The sequence below is a fragment of the Leuciscus leuciscus genome (assembly GCF_965113295.1).
Source record: "Leuciscus leuciscus genome assembly, chromosome: 10".
NCBI lineage: Eukaryota > Metazoa > Chordata > Actinopteri > Cypriniformes > Leuciscidae > Leuciscus > Leuciscus leuciscus.
This window is the reverse complement of record NC_138734.1, coordinates 7,872,476-7,898,466: the sequence shown is the minus strand read 5'-3', so window position 1 is coordinate 7,898,466 and position 25,991 is coordinate 7,872,476. Positions and strand designations below refer to the sequence as shown.

The 25,991-nt window shown below is 39.1% G+C and overlaps 1 protein-coding gene, 1 long non-coding RNA gene and 1 pseudogene across 3 annotated transcripts; all 3 read right to left on the bottom strand.

The window, feature by feature from the left end:
• Nucleotides 1-367: 367 nt before the first annotated feature.
• On the bottom strand, nt 368-7,869 carry LOC309507356 (threonine synthase-like 1; annotated as a pseudogene). Its single transcript has 2 exons — nt 6,370-7,869; nt 368-1,903 (listed from the first exon to the last, which is right to left on the bottom strand). The product of its transcript is annotated as a threonine synthase-like 1 (transcript).
• On the bottom strand, nt 2,757-5,634 carry LOC309507355 (uncharacterized protein). The gene is made up of 7 exons (XM_082181522.1): nt 5,548-5,634; nt 4,798-5,026; nt 4,459-4,689; nt 4,138-4,279; nt 3,892-4,038; nt 3,547-3,773; nt 2,757-3,426 (listed from the first exon to the last, which is right to left on the bottom strand). The coding sequence occupies exons 1-7, from the start codon at nt 5,615-5,617 to the stop codon at nt 3,291-3,293; spliced, it is 1,182 nt and encodes a 393-aa protein (XP_082037648.1). The 5' UTR covers nt 5,618-5,634; the 3' UTR covers nt 2,757-3,290.
• A 6,372-nt stretch (nt 7,870-14,241) lies between the features above and the next one.
• LOC309508576 lies at nt 14,242-19,296 on the bottom strand. The gene is made up of 3 exons (XR_014209566.1): nt 18,731-19,296; nt 18,436-18,549; nt 14,242-15,843 (listed from the first exon to the last, which is right to left on the bottom strand). It is a non-coding gene; the product is annotated as an uncharacterized lncRNA (long non-coding RNA).
• Nucleotides 19,297-25,991: the final 6,695 nt, after the last annotated feature.

The following is a 25,991-nucleotide window of genomic DNA, read 5'->3' as shown; positions in this document are numbered from 1 at the left end:
CTAATGTCCATTTTTGGACAGTTTTCATCTGTTTGCTTTGTTTTGAATGCAGCCAGGAATATTGCGCCAACTGAAATTCATTTCATTCATGTATTAACGTGCAAGTGATTGGGGGGGCGGCAGGGGGGTTTCCTCACTGTGGTTTTATGTTGGCTAAGCTTTATTATATTTTCAGCTAATGAGCAGTTTGTAGACATATTTTTATTATTTCTCACTAAAATGTAAATTAAACTGATATTATTTTGTAAATTATATCATAATTCAATTTGGGGGGGCATAAAAGACATTTGGGGGGGCATTGCCCCCTAATGCCCCCCCATACCGCCGGCGCTGCATACAATTAAGACTAGTTTATGGACTTACATGAAAAGCATTTGAACTATATCTCATGACTTTAGATTTGATGGAAGTATAATGTTTGGGGTTTCTTGACAGACTTTGCCATCAAGTGGACATGTGCAGGTACTGCAGGTTTCACTGGACTCTCAGAAATGAGTCTTGTATCATAGTTTCTACTTCATCTGTGAGCTTGTTATAGTCAGCCTGACATACTTTATGTGGATGATGTCCACTGTTTCCCATGCACTTCAGCAGAGCGTCATGCATCTGCTCTCGGCCTCCAATGCTGCAGAGTTTATCCAACTGCTCAACAGGATCCGGTGGGATATCTTGACACTGAAGGGCTTTTAAGACAGCCGGAGCAAACTTCCCGTGGTGTGCAGTGGAGCATATCGCAGGTTTTGTCATGTATACGATCGGCGACTACTTTCCCAACCGCTGTGTGAGTGTCCATTATGAAGCCTGTTGTAGTGTGCACCTCCTGTATGGCCCTCAAACAGTCTTCTTCAGAGCACCAACCAGCTTGAAGTTCCAGATTTATCTTCTGCCGTAAAGTCTCCGACACTTTAAAGATGCGCTCTCTTTCTAGATTCAAACACAGATCTCTGACAAGACTTCCATCCCCACCGGAAGCGTGATGGATGAACCTCTCAAGGTTGGAAGACTTCAGGATATCAATGGCAGGAGAGTTTGAAACCTGCAGCTTCCGGTTGCGGAGATCATACTTGCCACTAGCGATGAAGTCGGATATGATGCAGTTATGATTGGATGCACAGATCACCTTCCGTATGGGTATTCCCATTTGTTTGGCATACAGGGCTGACATGGCATTGCCAAAGTTTCCGGTAGGGATGCACACGTCAATGGGGTCTCCGAAAGTCAGCGTGCGATTTCTAAGCAGGTCCATGTACGCCGAGCAGTGATAGACCACCTGAGGGAGCAGTCGGGCCCAGTTTATCGAGTTTGCGGTGCTGAGAACCGTGGCATATTCCACAGCTAAATGTCCGATCAAGCTCGAGTCCCCAAACATTCGTTTAATGCTCCTCTGGCAGAAGTCAAAATTGGACAGGACGCTGATGGACTTGGCATTGCCCTCCTGAAATCCTGTCATCTGTAGCTTCTGAATCTCACTCACTCCGTTCTCAGGGAAAACCACAAGCACGCCGATCCTCTCCCGGTCACTGTCTTTAAGATTTCTGAAGCCGTTCAGCACCGCGCTTCCGGTATCTCCAGATGTGGCCACTAGAATCAGGTAGTTGCACATCTGTGGCAGGCAGTGGGCAAACAGCTGAGGCATCAACTGCAGTGCCAGGTCTTTAAACGAGGCAGTTGGGCCGTGAAAGAGTTCTAGAAGATACTGATGATCAGTGAGGTGCTTTAGAGGCACAACCGACTGATCGGCGAAGTTCTGGCCGTAAGCACGACACACCATTGTGCTCAATTCTACAGGGGACACATCCATAGGATGGATACAGTTTTCCAGTATGGCCACAGCTCTCGTGGCATGGCTGGATATTCTCAACCATTCTGAAGGTTCCAGTTTGGGGAAACCTTTTTTTGGTACATAAAGCATACCTGTCAAGTTTTGGATTTGAAAATAAGGGAAATTTTCCGGCGCCCACCGCGAGCAGTCCCACCACCCCAACCAAGCTCCAGTATCCCTTACATTTTAAGACAGGTGTACAAGAAAGCTAAAATCACCACTTTTAAACTACAATTGGCTTTATGCACAGCTGCACTACTTCCTGAACTTCAGCCAGCTCCTTTGTTTCCTGTCTGCCATTATTGGACAAACTGATTAATCCAGGTGTGTCTGATTATTGTTGTTGTGACTACTGAGGTCAGGCACACCTGGATTAATCAGTTTGTCCAATAATGGCAGACAGGAAACAAAGGAGCTGGCTGAAGTTCAGGAAGTAGTGCCGTTGTGCATGAAGCCAATGATAGGCCTACCTTTGTTGACATTGACATGCTGTGAACATTCATTATATCCTAAATGAAAACACAAAAGGGTATATATGAAGAGCATTTTATTGAAAGGCTTATTTGCATATTTTCTGTTCATTTAACATTGCTTGTCTTTACATTTACATTTTATTTTCATTCCACACATTCTTTTCATTTCATATTGTTTTTGTTTTACAGTTTTTCCTTTTCATTTCACATAACTTTTCTTTAGTCTTTTAGTGAGTTGTTGTACAAAATTGTAGCAGACTTTGCATTCTTTAAGACTGTTTTGGAAGGAGTGTATTTGTGGGCTGGGCCAGAGTGGTTAATTTTACATGAGAGTAGAGCGCAAACAGTTCTGTTGTCTAACGTCATCCTATTCTCTGTAACAATCTTTCGTACCATGCTAAACACCCTTTCTGAACTTGCATTGCTATGGGGAATGCACAGTAAAGCCTTCATATGTTTTGGCAGCTCACTGAACCTCATGTCCTTTCCTACCAGGCCCCAGAATCTGTCGATTCTTTCTTCTTGGGGGAGTTGCTTACTATCTGTCACCTGATAGTCTGTGAATTCCTCTCTCATCTTATCCTCTTTCAACCTCAACTGAGGGAACAGGGCCCCTAGCCTTTCCACTGTAAAGTAAAACAAGTGTTTGACTGAACATTGCAGATCTAAACAAGTATCAAGTATACTGTGCCAATTAATTGTTTGGTTATCAATGGGGAACTGTCCCCAGAGGATGTTGTTATGATGCGATGTAAAGCCTTTTGAGACAAATTGTTTGAAAAAAATGGGCTTTACAGATAAATTTGCCTTGCCTTGCCTAATATCAATAGGCTTTATGCACAACTGCATTACTTCCTGAACTTAAGCCAGCTCCTTTATTTCCTGTCTTACATTATTGGACAAACTGATTAATCCAGGTGTGTCTGACCATTGCTAGGGTGGTTGCTAGGGTAAGTAGTGGAGCTGGGCATAAAGCCTATTGGAAACTGTTTTTATTATCTACCTGTCCCTGGAGTTATGTTAAGACGAGCTGCAGGGTCCAGCACTTTCAGGTCCCTCAGGAGTGGATGGTCGAGGGGAAAGGAGGAGAACATCTTCTTAAGCACTGCCTCATAGAAGCTTCTCACAGTTCTACAACAGCATAAGAGTGAAAAAAATGCATTAGTGGTAATATTTTAGGCACACTACAGCCTATACTCTCATACTGTTAAAAGATGATATCATAATATAACTACTGGGTAATATACTCACTGAAAGATTTTCTTCTCGGCTGACACAGGGAGCTCAGCGCTTCTCATGAATGCCTTTGTGTCTGCTCCGATAAAAAGATCTTCATCAGCCAACTGATGTCCATCTCCATACTCCACCTCCCTGAGAGGTACAGCCACGATTGCCCTGGCTGGTATGAGGTAGCCCATGATCCTCTTCATCAGCCTGCACATCTCCTCTTCAAGTCTGTGAATTTGTATTCCCTCTGACTGCAGATAATATCAATGGTCACAACAAAATAACAGTGAAATAAGAATGCTACAATAAGCACAAACATTTAGTTATATCCTATTATTCACTCATTCACTCAATATCATTGACACCCACCTGGAAGGCAATGTTAAATTCAGATAAAGGCTTAAGGGCAGCACTCAGGAACAGGAAGTAGGTCTTCACGATTGGATCACGCAGATGGCTTGCCAGATCACGCACTTTAACACTCCTCTCCACCTCTTCATGACTGTTAAAGTAGGCCTACAGTACATAGAGATACAGGGTGGCAATACATGGTTAAAATTGAAATATAGCATGGTAAACTGTGTAGATATCTGCTGAGTGGAGTTACCATCCTACCTGTAGTGCATCCCACTGGTTCAGCACCCTCTGGATGCAGGTTAACAGACTCAGCCATCTGGTGCTGCAGTACCTGAGGAGCTTCAGGTGGTCTGAATCAGTGAAGTCTACAAACTCTTTGTAGACTTCACATCTTTTTGCACTGAGAGATAGAAAATTACTCTGTTAGTGGTTGGAATTGTGAGTGTGTGTGTGTGTGAAGAATATGAACTGCAGGCCTACAAGGCTACCTTGTGCATGAGTTAGCCACATGCAATGTTGTTACATTGTAACACACAACATTAGGTGAGAGAAATAGCAGGTCTATATGTATGCATTTACCTTCTATCAAAGTGGGTGTATATCCCCACCAGGATGTCTTCCACTGGTACCTGGGCTGCTCTGATGCCACAGCCAGTGGCCAGCTGTACCAGGTGACAGATGCAGCCAAGGTCCTGGACGTGGGGCTGGCTGGTCTTCAGTCTGCTGATGACCGAGTTATGGCGGCCTTTCATAACACTCGCATTATCAGAGTTAAAGGCAATCAGGTTATCCCATGGGATGCCTCTTTTTCTATTGGAAACAGGAAAAAAATGCCACAAAACGTCTCAGACAAAATGTAAGGTTGTAATTAAATACAATCTACTAAACATGTCAACAACACAGTGCAGTTCCCCTTACCTTAATGCTTCACTAAGCTTTTCATACAGATTTTCTGCATTTCCTACATTGCATGTAGGCATCTCCAGGAATCTTGTAGAGACCTGCAGAGTGGCCTCATCGTAGAGTCTAGTCAGGATGACGAATTCTTTTTCTGTTTTTCTATTGTTCGATTCGTCGCACATCAGTGAAAAGGGCTGAGATCGGCATGTTTTGGCCAACTCGTCCTCTAGTTCTGCTGCTATGGCACCTGTTGAGTGTCCAGTAATTAGCTAGTAAGTTAGCCTACAACACATGCCATGGGTTAATGCTCAAATGCATGGGCGTCAGTTTGGTTTGAAATGTGCTGGGTACAGAGACGCATTCGGAAGCGCATTTTCAGAAGTGCTGGGTACAATGACGCATTCATTTTTTTCTCTCTTTCGCGCAGGGTCGCTCGCTCAACACAGAAAATATGTGGAATAAGGGCTGCTTCCGACTAAAAGTTTTTTTTCTAGTCGACTAGTAGGCTAGTTGTTCATTTAAGTCATTCATAAGACGTCTAAATGTGTCTAAATACGCTGTGAATGGGAATGTGCATTATACGCTGAGTTTCGGTTCATTTATGAGACAAACTCCAGTTCACTCGCCGGCGCCTCCATGTCCCCACCGAACTCAACGCCTATGCTCAAATGTTAGAATATTCAAACACATTTCAAACCCATTTGATACCGTTTTAGCAAACGTACAGTAGCCCAGCAGTAAGAAAGATAGGTATGTTAGCTAATTTACCTTTGATGATTTGAGTAGCCTTAGTTTTTCCCGTTGAGTATTTTCGTGCAATAGCAGAGTCCGGGAACATGTCAGCTACACACTTGTTGAAGTCATCGTGGAAGGAGAAAGGAATGTTGTTTTTGGCACACAGCATTGCCATTTTTACCTCTGCACGTATGACCTGGTCTGCATCGGTGGCATTTCTCGTCACGAATGCTGACATCGCCTGGGCATGTTTTTGTCCCTCTAGCCCGCGCTTGTGCTTGGCGGATTTCTCGTGCTGAGAAACATCATTCCTTCCCCCGTGTGAGATGCTAAAATCAGTTACAAAACTTGCAAAACGCGTGACTGTCCCCCACCCTGCTCCTCTTCAGAAAATTAAATTCACCTTCCCATTGATCACAGTATTTACATGCGATTTTAGATTTTTTGGCAGGAGTGCCTTCCGAGAAGGTCGTAGCGTCCATCATTCGTCTCAGTTGTATTTTTTTTTTCTGTTTTTTCCCGCGTTGTCACTCATCATCTGACCTCACACACTAACCTCGCGACAACTGCCACCTACAGTAGGCTACTGCAGGTGGCAGTTATCGCGAGACTAGTGACAGAGCTCAGATTGGTAATGTTTTTTTGTTTTTTTTTACTCCGCCCGGGCCCGGGGTATTATTATTTTTTAATAATTATTAAAAAATTATTTTTTTTAAAACGTAAACAAATTTTTTTTAATAACGCAGGTTAAAATACGGGAGATTTACGGGTAAATACTAATACGGGAGGACGGCGGGAAAGAAGGGTAAAATACGGGACTTTCCCGGCCAAAACGGGATACTTGACAGGTATGACATAAAGCCCTCCATCTGGTGCAAGACCCTCTATGACGACATCACTGAAGAACTTGGGGTCACTTGACATTTGGCTCCTCGTTGAAACAAACACCTCTGATTCTGAATCCTCATATCTGAGCAGAGTCCTCAGGACTTTATCAGCCACGTCCTCCACGGAGTCTCCCGTCCCACAAAGGACTCTCGCATCTAGCCATTTCTCATAAAACTGCTTCCTGTAATGTAATATCTCTCTCATAGAAACACCAGCATCCTGACCCACAATCCTGTTCACCTTCATTCGAGAGAGTCTCTGCATGATATCTTCTGTGTCCACATCCAGGTACACGGCCAGTCCAGAGCGCTTCAGGTGCCGCATGGCGTCCGAATGCAGGGGATTGGAGCCGGTCAGAGAGATGACACTTCCTGTGGCTGCAAACCTGCACACTGCTTTACCTTCTTCTTCAATAAAACCATCACCACCAATTTCAGAGAGCTTGTCTGCCACACTCATTCCCCACGTCCTTTCGAGAACATTGTCATCTATATCAATAACAGGCATACCTAGTCTGTGTCCCAGAATCCACCCTACACAGGTCTTCCCTGCTCCAGGAGGACCCATCAGGAGAATGTTTCTTTCATGCGGTTTAGAGTTTTGATTTGATAGCCGTGCTGTAGTGAAGTATGAAGGAGCAAATAGCAGGTGGGTCCTCAGCTTGCTCACTTTAGCCAACAGCTGGCCGAAACTTGCAGGGATCATCTTGGAAAAAAGATCAAATAATCTAGGAAGCAGAAATATGTTTCAGAATTAAAATCATGTCAGTAGATTACAGATAATTTGCTAAAATACAAAATGTAATGTTTAGGCCTGGTTTCACAGACAGGGCTTAGAGTAAGCCAGGATTAGGCCTTAGTTAAATTAGAGCATTTGAGTAGCTTTAATAAACGTGTCTTAGAAAAAACATGACTGGTGTGCATCTTGAAACAAAACAATGGCACTGACATATTTTAAGATATGTCAGTGCAAGATGCTTTTAGTTAAAACAGCTCAAACATACATTTTAGTCTGGGACTATCTTAAGACTTGTCTGTGAAACTGAGGGATATTGTATAGGCCTTTATCACAACACAATAGAACGCTGGAAGTAGCCGTGAAGCAGTGTACGGCGTCTTCCGGTTATTGCACTGGACTACTTCGCTCTCGCATCTGCCAAAAGTTTCTTTTTTTGTTTTGTTTTCTTGATTCCATTTTAATGGTTTGATTAAATTGCTTTTCATCTAAAGGTGTAACTACTTAACCACCGGAAGTGCGAGTACACTGCTTGGTGATTTCGAACGTTCCAAAACCAGGAAATGAGATAAAGGCCTATTGGTTTAATCTATGTAAAGATTTGTTTTAATAAAGACACAGCCCGTCCCAATGGAACCCTAGGCCTTCGACGTCTTTCTCCAGTTCCACGCTTTCATGACATAACGCTGCTTTGTCTGTCGGGTGTAAGTCTGCTTCCTTCTGAAACCTAAAATGACAAATGGGACACCCTGCAGTCTTGTGGTACACCACAGATGCACATGAAGTGTGCCGTTTAGAACAGGGCCTTAAAAGTCACAATGAAACGGAAGTATAGACAGATCTTTTCTTCTGCATTGTGATATCTTAATGTAACAAATTATTGAAAGGAATAATAGTAGGACTTTCTTCACGCCCAGACGAAACTTACCAATTCACAAAATTAACGGAATGCATACCTGATATAAAAAATTGGATGACTAGTAATTTCCTACTACTTAATTCTGAAAAAACAGAGATTCTAATTATTGGACAAAAAACTCCCTCACGTAATAACCTAGAATACTGTCTAACACTTGATGGCTGCTCTGTTAAGTCTTCATCGTTGGTTAGGAACCTGGGTGTGCTCTTTGATACCAATCTTTCATTTGAAAGTCACGTGTCTAGTATCTGTAAAACAGCATTTTTCCATCTTAAAAATATATCTAAATTACGTCATATGCTCTCAATGACAAATGCGGAACAATTAGTTCATGCGTTCATGACATCAAGGCTAGATTATTGTAATGCTCTACTGGGTGGTTGCCCTGCACGCTTAATAAACAAATTACAGCTGGTCCAAAACGCAGCAGCTCGAGTTCTTACCAGAACCAGGAAGTATGACCATATTAGCCCGGTTCTGTCAACACTGCACTGGCTTCCTATTAAAGATCGTATACATTTTAAAATACTGCTGATTACTTACAAAGCACTAAATGGTTTAGCTCCGCAGTACTTGAGCGAGCTCTTAACGCATTATAGTCCTTCACGTCTATTGCGATCTCAAAATTCCGGCCAGTTAATACAGGGTGTCTACAGATAACAAGTTAAATTTAAGACTTTTTAAGACCTTTTTAATGCCACTTTGAATTAAATTTAAGACCAAACCTGTGATGGAAATACACATTATATTGCATACGTATATGTAATATTTAACCTAAGTAATTGAAATAATTTAATATTAACTACTTGTTTATTGAACTAAAATCAATGTAACATTTGCAATCGTGAGAATATTCAGCAAAATAGCTCCCGTCATGTTATGTTACTTAACTATATCACATGTTATAAATAAATAAAAAAACAACATTTAGAATTTTTACCTCAGTATGTTTCTTCTGTGAGTTTTTTTATGTGTGCCGTTATGCTCATTTGTTTTGATTTCTTACTATAAAATCTATCACAGAGACAAGCAGAGCGAGCCTCAACAGCGTTACCAGAAAAAGCCTACATTATCATTATCAATAGCTGTTTAAGTAATAAAATCTGAATCATTCTCGCGATTCGATGCTTCACTGGTTATTTGACGGACATTAGGTCCGTCAGACTGGAGAAATTTTAGCGGTAATGTGACCAGAAATATTTAAGACCTATCGAATCTGAATTTAGGACATTTTAATACTTTAAGGCCTTTTATTAGGAACATTTTATTTAAGACTTTTTAAGGACCCGCGGCCACCCTGAATAACCAAAATACAATTAAATATATCTAATAAAATATATATTTTAAAGTTAAATAACCAAAATACTATGTTTGATAGTTATACTTATAATTTTGTTTCTATTACATGCAGTTCTAACTTGAGCTCTTAGCTCTCCGGTTAGAATATTGGCTTCTTACTGACCCTTTAAAGGTATAACGTTACTCCACCGAAAAATTAAAATTCTGTCATCATATACTCACCCTCATGTTGTTTCAAACCTGTATGAATTTCTTTCTATTGCTGAACAGAAAGGAAGATATCTAGAAGAATGTCAGTAACCAGACAGTTTTAGATACCATTGACTTCCATAGTATATATTTTTTTCCTACTATGGAAGTCAATGGTATCTAAAACTGTCTGGTGGAGTATACCTTTAAGAAACACAGAACTCACTCTTGCACTCACACTTACAATCTCACACACACACACACACACACACACACAGATATGTGGTTTATGAGGACTCTCCATAGGCGTAATGGTTTTTCTAATGTACAAACTGTATAATCTATCCCCCTACACTAACCCTACCCCTAAACCTACCAATCACAGATTTAGTATGTTTTTTAAGCCGTTTGGTTTAGAAGGACACATATGTCCTCATAAACCATGTTTACGTTGTAATACCCATGTCATTATACACATTTGTGTCCTCATAAACCATATACAAGAACACACACACACACACACACACACACACACACACACACACAATAACACACTATATTTTTTTATTAGCCCCGGGTCTAGCCGGACAGCCTGTGTGGGTGTGGGTGTGGGTGTGTGGTGTGGTCATTGAAAATGTGTTCAGATATATATTCTTCACAGAAAATGAGCCAAGGCCAATGAGTCTGAGTTTGAAAAAATAATTAATCGTATAATTTTTCTCTTGATAAAAAATGAAACCGGGTCCTACAGATCCGAACACCATACAAGGGTTAAAACGACACTAACGAGACGCTTAACAACACAGCGTACAAAACAAACATTTTATATAGATATCATATTCTAATTAAATGAATACTTACAATCACAGAAATAATGTCCTTGGCGATGGTCAATTTGCTGCTGCTCGTATCCGAAAGCTGAATCACAGCTGTTCTAAATAAGCTACATATGATTGGTTAATAATAATCCTATTTCAGTATCTTGCCGCACTATTGGCTCGACTGATATAGTAGGCAACCGCGTTTGCCTGCATATTTACGGGTCGTGCAATATCATTTCGGGGGAACATGTGCAATAAATGGGAGTGGCAACACTTTTCATATCGTTGAGAATAAAACAACCGTCCCAACTTTACAAATCCAGGTTCTCTCTCCATGGGGATCATCCATTTCGAAAAGTAAAGCAGATACGGAACCTCGGCCCACGCGAGATGCAATGCGATTGGTTGCTGGACCAGCCAATGGAATTAATATGTGTAATATTAATATTTAAAATTGCCTAGTCATTAGATTTGTGAATTCTTTTTCTGAAAAACAAAATTATATCATTAATCTTTTAATTATTTTGGCAAAGTTTTAAATCCATAAGACAAAAATAACTCAAAAGAAACCCTCCTATATTACCTTTTATAACACTGATCTCACAATATACTTAGAATATCTTTTAAACATGAGATCACAAAACAAAAAGCTTATAAAAACAATACAAATTTTAAAGCTTTTCAAATACATATAACTGCCCTGATATTATAAACTTTAATTTCTGCATTTATTATTTATTTTATTATTATTATGTACATTTATACTTTAGTTGTTGTTGTTATTCTTTGGTTTATACATTTTGAATTGTATTTACAGTGCCTTGTATTCATTTTGTTTTTTTGTTGCATTGTAGGCTACTTGAAATGTTTGTAATTTAAATAAATAAATAAAAAGCACAATATGTTATGTATACCATACGTAGTAATAAGATATATTTCTAAAATCAATACTTTCAATATTATAATATTATATATTATATGACGTTACTGTCACAAAAATAGCTTTAATGGTTCTGTTTTTTTGTTTTTTTTTAAGCAAGTCTGGAGGCTAATGAAATGAAACAGTAACGCTATTTCTGAGGATATTTCTATTGTATTGTATTGTCTTGTATTTTGTACTGATTTTCTTGCAGGTTGGCGATGGCGCGTAATTTCATGATGGGCGAAAGAGGAAGTGAGTGCTTTAATTTTTAATTTATTTGTTATGGTGTGTTGTACAATGACTGACTGATCCCATTTGATCCCATTTATTTGATTCATTGCATGTGAAATAAACTTGAATTGAATTTGAGTAACTTAACTGAAGTAAAAATCTGTAATTGACCACAGACATTGATTATTGATTATTATGATTAAACTAACGTTATGTGATATGTGAAATATTCCATCCTTAGAGCACTCCAGATCCAGGAGAGCTGCTTTCGGTCAGACGGCTGGTCGGGAGGTTTGGACGTCCGATTCTGATGACCGTGATCAGGATCCGCTGCCCCGAGATGGACAAAGTAAGTTACACAATTTCCTTACTTGAGTGAAAGTAAGTTACAGATACTTTTGGTCAAATATTACTCAGTTACAAGTAAAAGTTGAAAAGACTGATTTTTACTTGAGTAAAAGTACAGAAGTACTTGTTTTTAAAAGTACTTAAGTATCAAAAGTTAAAAGTAAATGTCATTGCACTGTTTTATTATTGTTTGTAATACTTACAGTACCTTATGCCTCTGAATCTATGCCTGCCTACCTACCCACCCTCATATCAATATATAATTTATTTCTAGAACACAGTTCCTGTAGTGGGATTGAATGTGAGATTGAATAAGTGCTCTCAATAACGTCCACAATAGTTTCGGGCTGTTCCCTCAAATAGTGCCCTATTTAAAGATTTTTGGCTTTTAGGATGAATATGTCAGCCACTGTTATAAGCTAGTGTGCTCCAAAACAATGACAAAATGAGCATTTAAAAGACCAAACCCAACATTGAAAATGAAAGTCAGATTGATGTCAGAATCCAACTACTTTCTACTCAAGGACCTTGACATAAATGTAACGTTAGTGGAGTAAAAAGTATGATACTTGTCTTTCAAATGTAGTGAAGTTAAAGTAAAATGTTTCCAGAAAAAATAGTACTCAAGTAAAGTACAGATACTCAAAAAGTGTACTTAAGTACAGTACTCAAATAAATGTACTTTGTTACTGTCCACCTCTGCCGCTGCCAGACCCGACCCAGACACAGAGCCAGGATCGTCCTGGATATTTACCATCTCTGTCTTCTGAGTTTTCTGTTTCTGTGTCCACAGGTCAGGCTCACGGGACGAGGGCGAAGCAGAACCCAGATGTTGGACGTCCGTCCACTTCATCTAACCACTCTCGCAGAGGTCAGAACAGGGCAGGATATAGGCATGGGCAAGGAGGGGCAATGCCCTCCCAAATGCCGTGACTGCCCCCCAAACGTGATGGCATGTAAAGATCCCAAATTTAAAAAATATTTCAAGAAAAATGGTCAGAGTGAGCGCTCTCTGCTCTCTATCCCTCATTCAAAGTAGCTACTGATTGGTAGATGCATAGGGAGGGCGTGGCCAGTCGCTTCACCGGCTTGTGGTGAACCTGCTGAGCTTCACGTCTCAGTCAGTCACTGCAGAGCGGAGTACGCAGACACACTGTCGTCAGCTGAGCTCAGCCCCTGTTTTGAGTTTCCTTCGCCGTCAGTCACTGAAATTATTTGGTTACTCTTTCTGTAAGCGTTCTCATTCCCTCCATATCTCTCTATCGCTTTCTCTTGTAATTTGCACCGAGTGACGAGTCGAGTATGCGCCGATTTCTGGTTGCTAAAGCTAGCACTGGCAGCAGCAACGAGGCTGCTAGGGCATTAGCTGCAGCAGAGACCGAATCACCCGGCTCGTCGGGTGATACTGCTCCTCGACTCGCTACAATTTCTAACCCCCGTGCCCAGTCCAGTACCAGTACACCTAGTTCTAGTTGCACAAGACCCGCAGCCCCCGTCGTTCCCAGCCCATCCGTGGCTGTTGCGGATAAAAAAAATAAAAATAAAAACCCAAAAGAAATAAAAAAGATTGAAATAAAAAACGAAAGGACAGACAGACAGACAGACAAGACAGACAGGAAGACAGACAGACAGACAGACAGATAAAAAAAAAGAAAAGAGATAAATGCAGCCTCAATTCTGGCTCACGAGAAGGCCATAACAACAGGTCTAGATATGGACGCATTTGTTAGGACTTTTGCACAGAAAAGCAGACGACTGATGCTATAATGACTGATATAAGCCATGCTGTGTACAGAGCTAAAGAAATTAAAACAAAACCCCCCCAAAAAAGAAATAAAAAAGATTGAAATAAAAAACGAAAGGACAGACAAAGACAGACAGACAGGAAGACAAACAGACAGACAAAAAAAAAAAGATAAATGCAGCCTCAACAGGGCACAAGCCAGTGTCCTATTTGTGCCGGTCCCAAGCCCGGGTAAATGCAGAGGGTAGTGTCAGGAAGGGCATCCAACATAAAACCTGATAAGACAAATCAAATGGATCAAAGGAGCTGATAGATTAGAGCTGGGCGATATAGGATTTTTTCATTTCACAATATATTTTTTCATTTCTGGCCATATCGATATATATCACAATATAAAATCAAATCACTATATTTGTCAAATTTAAATGTTCCGTTAAATGACTTGCCCCCCCTGATATTCTACCTGCACCCCCTAGTGGGGCTGGCTGAATCCGGCCCTGTTAGTTATGATATGAAAAAAAATCTCAGCTCTCAGATTCTGTCAATTTTATTACGAAATTCAAACAATAAATACCGTTTTGGTGCTTGTAATTGTGACGTGACAGATCCCTAGCGGCACGTGACCCGATCATCTCTACTAGCTATAGTAAATAAACACGAATGAACAATGTTGAAAGAAACAGTACAGCTTACCAAAATGTAGCCTATATTCTTCATACATAATATCGATCAATCAATCAAACAAAGGGGTCAATAAAACAGCTGGAAACAATTATGTCACATAACATTTACCTCAGGAAAGCCATTTAATGACCATAATATAGGCACGTTAGTTGGCTAGAAAAAGAGCTATAGAGAGTATTTTGCTAAATATGTGTACTATATTACATATTTATTATATTTGTACTTATATCATTAAATAAAGTTGTTATTATAATAAAAACGCATTATATTTAATTTGAGTTATTTTTAACCTTAAATAATAGGCCTACTACCAGCTGATAGGGCTGTCTAGCCTATGTATTTTTTTTTCTTGAGAAAAATGAACGCCTATCTTGTGTACCTAACATTTATCCAAATGAGTCAATATTAAATCAAATCGCAAGAATTGAATTGAAATCGTGACATTTGTTTCAAGAAATTTGTTTAAAAAAAAAAAAAGTAGCTTTCCAGAAATTGTACCATATAAACATTGTAACATGTTGTCACTAAACCTAATAAAATTCAGTTTAGTTACTAAAATGTTTTGACAATCACAATACACTTATTGTGATGCAAGTTTTTTTTGCAAATAAAAATAAAACGTTTTTTTTGTCTATAAAACGCCGATAGCAGGCCGGGTGAAACCCGTAGTTGTTGGGACATCAGAGACCGGTTTGTCCAGGAGGGAAACATGTTTATTAGCAATAGCTGAAGTGTCCGACGTTTTGAGCCATTCCTACGCACATTGCTTGATTTTTTTCCCCATCGGACTTCAGTAAAGGGCTGCGGACCTTTCCCACCATCTTTTCCGACATGAAGAATACACTTTACGGGTGTTAATCGAGCTTGATCGCCGCTATCAGATGAAGATGCGCTGCTTACGTCCTCCTCCATGTTTACATGTGCGTAGTGATATTGGCTTGATTTCGGCTGGGACCTACTTACATTTTCTATGCTGATTGGTTGAAAATCAATCTCAACAGTTTTATATGTCTCAATACACAGTCAATATAGTGCGCCAATAAATTACAATTTCTCATTAACTGCAGGATAATGCGTGGAGAACTTTTTGCTTGGATACCTTTTATTTACGTTGAACATATTGAGCAAAAGAAAAAGTAGTGCCCCGTTTGTCGGAACGAAACTGAACGATACAGCTCACGTACAGCGGCCTAAGAGTCAGACAATAATGGAGAGACTCAAGAAGTGACAACATGTAGAATGCAACAGTACATTTCTGAATGGTTAGTTGATGAATTTAGGTAGCTTATGTGTCATCTTCTATTCATTGATTAGCATTTTTTAAGGACTTCAACATTACACACTAACTAAAGTTAAAAAAGTGAAATCATAATCAACCACCCCTTCAAGCGTGTGACGGAAATGTCTCGCCCCTTACCATATTTGGAACTTCAGCTCCAGAAGCAATAATGGCAGGTGATCATGTCAGAACTACCTTATCAATTCGAGCTCGATTCTGATCCGGAAAATGCAGATGTCCAAGATGAGCGATCATCTTTGCATGGCGGCGCTGGCGGCAACAATAATACAGCGAGAACAAAAGTTACGACATTGTTTCTACTCAGACAATTCATGGGACCATATCATCTGAACATATTTCCAAATGAAATAACCCTTTAAAGGCCCATAATAAAAGAGATGTCTGTTTTAAATGAATTTCTTGAAAACAATGTCTAAACCCTCCTCAAGTGCTTTTCATCCAAACAGTATGAAGATCTTACATATGATGATTATCATCAAAAACTAATTAAATCTGTTCTGTTATAGTTCAGTTCAGCAGGAGAGATCAGAACCAGCGCCCAGCTGTGTGTCTTTGAGGAGTGACGGGTCTATGGGTCTTCCAATACATTTTAAGAATGACGATACACAGACTGATCTCAGGTAGGCTATAACATTTCTTAAAGACATTTAAATATTTTAATGAAAGAGATTTTTGAATAGTCAGTAGCAAATTCTTAAAATATGAAAACATACTTACAGGCTGTGTGTGAGTCAGAAGCGCCAGAATGTACATGCAAATATGGAATTGCCCCACTTTTTAGAATCAGCTTTGTGCACAGCCTGCCTTGTACTCTCGCAGGGTCTGGAAACAGTCCTCCGAAAATTGTGCAGCGCACAGTCGAATATTTTAGTTGTACTGTTCTGGAACAGTTGTAAATAAAGTTTAAGCATTGTTTTCTAATTGTGTCCTCTTTTGGAAGGCCAAACTCATTTCGTTTGGCTTTCACAGCGAAAAACACAGTGTCTCTACGACATGGCGGCGCTGGCGGCAACAATAATACAGCGAGAACAAAAGTTACGCCTTCTTTCTTTGCGTATTAATTTATTTATGAAACTCTGCCCCCACTCTCTGACCTAGATTTGTTGGGGCGTGTTTGAAAGAAGAGTTTTAGGAAGGCGTGGCTGACCTGCTCTGTCTGTCGGTCTCCGTGTCCTCTTTGCTTCGCGATTTTTCTGTGCGTGAGAAAATGGATGTGTGGCGTGAGAGCGTGTGAAAAGTGTCAATTGCGTGAGTCTCACAGTGAATGCATGAGAGTTGGCAGCTTATAGCTTACAGCTTATAGTCTGTTATTATATTTTGGCTTAATTCTATTTGTTATTCAGATTTTACCTCAAATATTACCTTTGAATTGGAACAACATAATGAGAAGTAATTAGAATGTTAATGCTACACTAGAAATTTTCTTGATAATCTTATAATGTTTACTGTCCCTAGATAGCAACTTCAGGTATATCACACATTTCAAACTGGTTTATTTTGTATTTCAAGTGGTAATTCGGCATTTTTGGGTTTATATGATAAACAGGTTTGAAAGTGCAAAATTCCCTATGGTTTCCCTTTTTTTTTAAATGGGCACCTTTAGCATCATTTTTCTCAAAAACTGCAAGGTTGTGTGTGGAGAACTTTTTCCTAAGGAATCTCTATATATTTCTGATGTTAAATATAAAAAAAAGTAGGTAGTGCCCCACTTGGTGGAACGAAACCCTATTTCTAGGCCTCTTTTAGGCTACCGACAGCGGCCTACTGCCATTATTGCTTCTGGAGCTGATGTTCCAAATATGGTAAGGGGCGAGACATTTCCGTCACACGCTTGAAGGGGTGGTTGATTATGATTTCACTTTTTTAACTTTAGTTAGTGTGTAATGTTGAAGTCCTTAAAAAATGCTAATCAATGAATAGAAGATAACACATAAGCTACCTAAATTCATCAACTAACCATTCAGAAATGTACTGTTGCATTCTACATGTTGTCACTTCTTGAGTCTCTCCATTATTGTCTGACTCTGGTTTGAACATAAACATTGACATTTTCAGTGCATGTCTGTGTGAGGTAAAAGGATAAAATATCTGTGGGGTATTTTGAGCTAAAACTTCACATACACACACTGGGGACATCAAAGATTTATTTTACATCTTGTGAAAGGAGCATTATACCACCCCTTTAAGGTTATTGGGCCAATCACAATGTACTGGCTAGCTGGCCAATCAGAGCACGCTGCGCTTTTCAGAACGATGAGCTTTGTAAAAATCAACGCATTTCAGAAAGGCGGGGCATAGAGAAGCAACAATAATGTACAGTATGTGTAGAATAATGAGTTTGTTTGTTTTTTAACCTAAAACCGCATAAACACATTGCATTACACCAAATAATATTCTTTTTAGAACCGTCATATGACCCCTTTAATTGTATTACATTGATACCATCTGTTGGTCATTTTTGGAGGAGTCATTTTGGAGGAGGTTATAATGGGTTTGAGGTCAGAATATAGAATAGGGTATTTTTTTGAGCTCTGAATATACATGTAAGGCCACAGCAGCACTGCTGCACATTACCTGCAATTCCACAACGCCCAGGTACAAACAAAAAGGACTGCAGTCCATTTAAAATGACCACAAAAGCTGGGTGTTTCAAATATTATAAGCATCTCTTTCAATAAAATGCTATTTATCTGATTCCAAGCCATGAAATTGGAACACTCATAGATATGTCTCTCTTGCATCAGGTGAAGACAATGTCTATTATGAATATCATAAATACAAAATACAAAACACCATAATATTAAAATGTTAATCATGTCTTTAAGAAATGTTGTAGCCTACCTGAGATCAGTCTGTGTATTGTCATTCTTAAAATGTATTGGATAATCCATAGACCCGTCACTCCTCAAAGACACACAGCTGGGCGCTGGTTCTGATCTCTCCTGCTGAACTGAACTATAACAGAACAGATTTAATTAGTTTTTGATGATAATCATCATATGTAAGATCTTCATACTGTTTGGATGAAAAGCACTTGAGGAGGGTTTAGACATTGTTTTCAAGAAATTCATTTAAAACAGACATCTCTTTTATTATGGGTCTATAAAGGGTTATTTAATGTATTCATTTAAAGTACCTGCAAACTGGAGAAAAATCTTCATCTCTGGATGTTTGTCTGTCATCCATGATGAAGCTGAACAGTTGAAACAGTCTGATCTCCACTGACACTGGATGTAAATGACGAACAAACACAAAACTAAAGTAATTAAACTTAATTAAACATCTTTATCAATGATCTGATCATGAGAGTTGGAGGTAAATAGATAATGACATCGATGCGTTCACTCAAAAAAGTCATTTGAAAAATCATCACATAGCCTAACTTACAGCACGATACACAAAAGAAACCCCGTTCCTTTACTACAGGATGAAAAATGTCAAACACGTCCTTTCAGAAAAAAAGTATTAATGTGGACGTCACCTGTAAAGGGCCTCAAGACATAAAAAGTCCCCTTGATCCAAATTTAGTCTAGATATCCAACCGATTCACAAACTCCTCCATCTTTTCCATCAAGTAGCTAGTACACACATTCCTGTCTACGGTTTTATAAAAGTTTCCTTTGAAATACTTACTAATATTTTGTATCGGAACTTAGGAATCGACTGTCTGATTACATGGCGAAACATCAGCTTCCCTTTCAAGGGAACTCGAGCTGCGTCGAGACGCGGTGGGAACGCCCTCCGTGATTGCGTCGTGAAGCACGTGTATAACCAGTCCAATGGAAAGACGAGACGTAATAGGCGGGTGACGTCATTGACCAATGCTCGATGCAGAGTCAAATGGGAGGAGCTAGAGTTCTAGCTCACCCTTGCTGGATCTAGTGCGAGTTCAACCGTGATGGAGGAAGGACAAGTTTGTTTTGATGCGCAAGATGCTGGCATACATCATATTGTATTTTTCTCTAATATTTGTCGTGATTATGATTAAATATTTATCGTTTCTGTGACAAACGCGTAAACACCTAATAAGAACATTGCTCACACTGTGTGTGTGTTTCTAAAAACGGTTGAAACGTATCTATGTAGCCTATTATTTTATCTTTATAACGGTTTCGTTGTTTTCCTCACTTTTAAAGGTGAACTCGGCAACTCTAGCGAACTCTAGTCACTTCTTCGCTGATTTTTCCTTTTGTTGTCGCATGTTTTCCCCACGAGCTCCCCCTACAGCTGTGGGGGGGCGTATATTTCACAACACGGTCGTAAAAAAACTCACTTGCGGCGGCCTCCTCCCCCTCTCTACCGCTGCTCATGTGCATTTGTTTTGATCGGAGCAAGCCAACTGTATCGTGTGGAGCTATGTCTACCGAGGTGGGTCATCTGGTAATACATCATACATGCGTGTGTGTTTATGTCGAATTGCCGTAAAGCAATTTGTGTTTCGCGCTCGTTCTCGTTCTCGCTTCTCACGAGACTTCCAATTTCTATCTTGCCGGGACGGTAGTCCCCAAGTTGCAAGGTTGGTTTTCCAGCGGGGAAAGTCACCAATATCACCAGAACAGGTTGTTTAACCATCCAAATGAATTCTAGACAGTTTTATTAAGTTAAAAAAGTTACCAAGTTCTCCTTTAAAGCTGCTTTGGACAAAAGCATCTGCTATGATTATGTAAATTACTAGACTTAAAAGGCAATGTGAAAGCTTAGATAGTGCACCCCTATTTATTTTTTGTCCACCGCATTTACGTGTGTGTTATTTGTGAATTAATCTAAATCATCTGATTAATTTATGCAATAAAAAATAAGACTAGGTACCTAATCTGCCCTTTTTGTAGAAGTAAAAGCATACTCCAACAGGCCAGTTATTTAATTATTATTATTTTTAATTATATGTAGTTATTTAGAAGTTATTAATTATATGTAGTTATTTTAAACTAATTAAACTAAAGAAATAAGAAATTAAAATTTCTCAAATAAAAATTTATATTTACTGTACCAAACACCACTTTCAATACACAATAGTCACCATACTTTATTAAACAACACTTTATTGGAGGACAAAGCATAAAGTTGATAAAGTAGCATAAAGAAAAATGAGATTCAAGATAAATAAAAATGTGTCTTCAAAAATACGTCAACATCATATGAATCCATTCACAGCTGCTGAAGCCACAAAACGAGTGCCAGAGAATCATATTCAGTCACCTACAGAAAACAGATTTGATATTGTGTTGGAAAATAATGATTCATTATCACAGCTAAACTGGTTTCTTGCTCTTCCCTGTACGTCCCTATCAGGTTCGTGTTCTTCTTCCTCGTCTAAACAGTTTGTTCAGTTGAAGAACAGAAGATGTGATCACTGATGTGGTGTAGCTTTTTCTCAACCAGAGGAAGAAGTTTCAACATCCCATTGTCAGGCGTTCTCCAGTGCTGGTCTGAAAGTAAAACAAAAAACACAAACCATTCAAATGAAGTTGTTTAATGGACAGTCAGGTCAGCTTATGTTCTGCGTTATTTAAAGCAGTGATGGTTTACTCTGGCCCTCAGCGTTGTAACGTAAACGACTCTGGGTCAATGCGAATTAGCTCAAGAATATAGGGAATTTGGGAAATATTACTAATCATAACTCATGGTCATAATTCATAAATCGCATATACATTAGGGGAGAACCGGGGCGAAAGTAACGCGGGACGAAAGTAACAAAGCGATTTTCTCAGAGCCCTGACTATATTAGCATTTCAAGCTATGACAGCACGTTCAGTACGCAACCCTTGACGGAGCTGCCAAATATCACGTGATTTCGTCATCGTTTCCCGCAGTTAGGTCCAGTAAGCAGTTTTCGAGTTCGATAAGTAAATTACTGAAGCGGTACTTTTTTTCTAATTACAAGATGTGTTTTTCGTTTCATGTCAAACAGTAATGATCAATCTACATGTTATTGAGTGCTGTAACACATCCTGAAGTTTGCCTTGTTAGAGTTTTTCATTATAAAAGTAAATCGGGTTTAAACGTCAGGAGTTCCTGTCGGGACGAAAGTAACACTTGTTACTTTTGTCCCGCTATAGTGAAAACAAGTGTTTCTTTTGTCGCGCTGCTAATGTGGTGACTTTCTCTGTGTTGCAGCATTTATTAAAACATGTTTATGTCATGTTATACCAACAGAACATGGCAAGAGTGAGGGTCAGTAAGACAGATAGAGGTCTGATTCAGCCAGATGTTTAAGAGAGTGCATTCACATTTAAATCAGCTGATTTCTGTCACCATTCCATTTACCTTAGTCACATTTAGGTTTTAGCCATACCTTATAGCTTTTCCACCTCCACCTATGTATTTGCAGGGTTTCCATCCTGATGTTTTAATGCAGATTTTAAATTTATGCATAAAAAATTGATGGAAACATGACTATTGTTACATTATGTTGAGAATTTATATTATGGTAATTTAATTTAATTTTCATATTGTTCATGTTGAAAACACATTTTATAAAATAGATTGACATTGCCAATAAAAAAAAATATTCTAAAGAATTCAAGTTTGTACTGTTGGGTTATTTGAAACATTGATGAAACTGAAATTTAAAATGAAAATGTAAATTAAATTTTTTTTTGCAAATATAAAGGCCAAAATATGTTTGCAGTTACATGTTAACAAGGTCATATACTCAGGTATATTTAGGCTAATAAAAAAAAACAAAAAAAACAAGAGTAACACAAACAATCTAGCTTGTATATTGTTGTGTTACTTTTGACCCACCTGTGTGTTACTTTCGTCCCAACTGACGGGGTCGAAAGTAACATGAGCAGTCTTAAGTTCAAAGTGAAATTATACTGAAGTCCTTCTACATTTTTACAAAATACCACCTGGTATTGATAGACCACACTTGTGAGTGACTGACCACAGCAAAAATATATCTCTGTCTAAAACATCATCTTTTCAAATTATGTTTTTCTGAAAAATGGTACTTTCGCCCCTGCTCTCCCCTACTTTATTAATTTTCGGAAATACCTCGTTCTGTAACTGATCTCGACATCAGTCATTCGTCCAGCGAATAAATGTAAGATTATCAGTTAAGAAGGAGTTTTCCTGTTTACAAACTCCAAGAAAGTTTATCTTCTGGCCACGAACATAACTTCCTGAGTTTATGAATTAAAACTACTCAAGGTAGTCGATATCGAGCTTGTAGCTTAGATCTTTTAGTTTCATTGACTTACAAGGTGGGTTTTCAAACACAGAGACAGTTAAAGTATAAATGAATTTTTAATAAATGTACACTAGAGAGATTATATGAGCTACAATATAAACGTACGTAAAAATGCAAACAGTAAAACAGACAACATTTAACCAAACAAAACATCGCATGGTCAGAATAAATGAAAGAAAGAAAGAAAGAAAGACAGAAAGACAGAAAGACAGAGAGAAGAGATAGAGGGTAACTTAATTCACAGACCTAAGAACTGGACACCTGAAATCAGCGTTTAGAGAGTTACGTTACTTGCAAGATTCTGTGCTCTTTCAGTGCGGTGCTGAAGAGGCGTGTGTGCGCGTGTCCGGCTGGTTTGGGTCTAGCTTCGTCTTTTGGGTCGTTTCGCAAGACGATGTAAAGGCTCACTTGAATTTAACGTTACCGAGAAAGTTCAGATCATTTCCCTTGTGGAAGGGAAAGGCGTGTAGGAACTTAGTTGCAAAAAGAACGGCAGCTTCTACATGACGCGGGCATGCGTCCAGAGGAGAAGCCAAGGCCTGTCCCGCTGGTTGCGTTGGGAAGCGCTGCGCGTGGAGGAGAAGGTCAGAAGAGGGTTGAGTTGCGTTGAGAGTTGAGAGAGAGTTTAAACTGAAGGTTCGGACTTTTAACAGTGTCTCGTGTACGCCTCCTTTTGCGTGAAGGGCAAATCATCTGTCGAGATTTTTCGAGCGGGAAGATTCCTTTGTCCGGTTAGACACGCCCACTCGAATGAGTCATGATTGACTTTAACTTGAGAGGGTTTTTCTCCAGGCATATGAACTGTATAAAACAATGCGCATCACTGAATTCTGCTATCGGAATTCAACTCCGTTAGCTGGAGAGGATTACAGAGATATCAAAAATAGAATATAGACGTTGTAGCAATGCAAAGATACATTATTATGCATTAGTATAGGCATTTGCAGTTCTATTAATGTTACAAATAGGACATATGCTTTCCTATGGTTTACACACACCTCTTAAAGGAGAAGTTCACTTTTAAAAAAACTTTTGCTGATAATTTACTCACCCCCATGTCATCCAAGATGTCCATGTCTTTCTTTCTTCAGTCGAAAAGAAATTAAGGTTTTTGATGAAAACATTCCAGGATTTTTCCACATATTATGGATTCCATTGGGACCCAAACGGTTCAAGGTCCAAATGACAGTTTCATTGCCGCTTCAAAGGGCTTTAAACGATACCAGACGATGAATAAGGGTCTTATCTAGCGAAACGATCGGTCATTTCAAAAATAAAATAAAAAGTTGACGTTTTATAAGCACAAATGTTCGGCTTGCTCTGTTCTGTGATGCGCGTTCGTGACGTCACGTAATACGCAATTACGTTGAAAAGGTCACGCTTGAAAAATTGAAGAAAATGTTCTTTTTGGCTTTTTAATATTAAAACACTCAGGATGCGCACACGAAATGGGCATTTTAAACGATAAACTGACACAAATACATTTGAAAATGTTTATATGGTCCTCCTTCCGCACATTTGTAAACACATCAAACTTGACCTTTTCAACGTAATTGCGTATTACGTGACGTCACGAACGCGCATCACAGAACAGAGCAAGGCGAACATTTGTGCTTATAAAACGTCAACTTTTTATTTTATTTTTGAAATGACCGATCGTTTCGCTAGATAAGACCCTTATTCATCGTCTGGTATCGTTTAAAGCCCTTTGAAGCGGCAATGAAACTGTCATTTGGACCTTGAACCGTTTGGGTCCCAATGGAATCCATAATATGTGGAAAAATCCTGGAATGTTTTCATCAAAAACCTTAATTTCTTTTCGACTGAAGAAAGAAAGACATGGACATCTTGGATGACATGGGGGTGAGTAAATTATCAGCAAAAGTTTTTTCAAAAGTGAACTTCTCCTTTAACACACAAATATATATATTTAGTACATTTAAGAGTGACTTTATGGGTAAAAGTCCTTTTCTGTAGGGGGTTTCTGTTTCAAAGTCCAGAGTGTGTTTGTGTGTGTGTGTTGGAATGTTGCGCACCCGTGGTCTCCTTTGCATAGGGCTGAATGAGCTTGGTGGTCAACTTTTATGACCTGCCAATGAGATCGGGTTACGGGATGCGATTCTACTGGGAGAACATTCTTCAAAAATACATTTCAGAGCCAAACACTCGAAGATCATAACTATATGATCAAAACAACATTAATCACATATGCATACAGGAAGTTCAGATACAAGTCTGAGTTACATACATTAAAGGATGTTAAGTTAAACACAAAGGATGTTTGTGTGTGTGTGTGTGTGTGTGTGTGTGTGTGTGTGTGTGTGTGTGTGTGTGTGTGTGTGTGTGTGTGTGTGTGTGTGTGTGTGTGTGTGTGTGTGTGTGTGTGTGTGGAGTATCTGGAATGTCACGAGTCTATAAAAGTCACAGGGAGTCCATGCTGAAATGGGGGTTTTAGAGGGGATTCTCCAAAACAGGGTTCCCTATGTGACTCAAATATCCCTCTGGGGAGCCACAAAGATGCAATTTTGACCGTTCAAGCAGACTGAGGCACCATGAATAAACTCGTTGTCTAAGGAGACAACGAAGGATGTGTTTGGAGATCAGGATTTACTAATTTGAACAGCATGTGACCGCATGTCATAGTCATTGTCATTACAAGGTAATAGTGTATATCCGGCTTTACGCTTGGCAGAGATAGATTTTTTAGATCGAAAATGCAACAACAGACATATTCGCTCAATTTTTCAAATGAAGAGAAAGGTTACTCCAAGGGGTAAATTCTATTGGGGATCCCTTGTAACAAATGTAATTTGGAGAAAGGCCTGGCTTTTGCCTAGTAAATTTTGTGTATCCAACAAAGTTAAGGAAATTCATTATAAAATCCTTCATAAAATCTATCCTGTTAACTCTTCCATTTCTAAATATTCTGATATTGATGAGACTTGCTCTTTTTGTGGTTTTGTTGAGGAAACTGTCCCCCATTTATTTTGTGAGTGTAATGTAACCAATCGATTTTGGGCTAATTTAAGTGCTTTTGTTTTTGGCCCTACAAATGTGACCCACAGCTTCATTCTTAAAGAGATTATCTTTTATTATGAAAACCCAAAGCGGATGTCCCTTGAACATGTTGTTAATTTCCTTATCTTATATGCAAAATTCTTCATCCACAAGCAAAAATGGCTTAAGTCTCCTTTGAGCTTCC

Bases quoted from the DNA above. Each gene is read 5' to 3' on its own strand.
- LOC309507355 (XM_082181522.1), bottom strand. From the start codon at position 5,617: ATGTTCCCGGACTCTGCTATTGCACGAAAATACTCAACGGGAAAAACT. The intron at 3,774-3,891 runs GTGGGTGTCAAT...TATTATCTGCAG, and splicing joins AATTTAACATTGCCTTCCAG to TCAGAGGGAATACAAATTCA. The intron at 3,427-3,546 runs GTGAGTATATTA...ATGCTGTTGTAG, and splicing joins GCCGAGAAGAAAATCTTTCA to AACTGTGAGAAGCTTCTATG.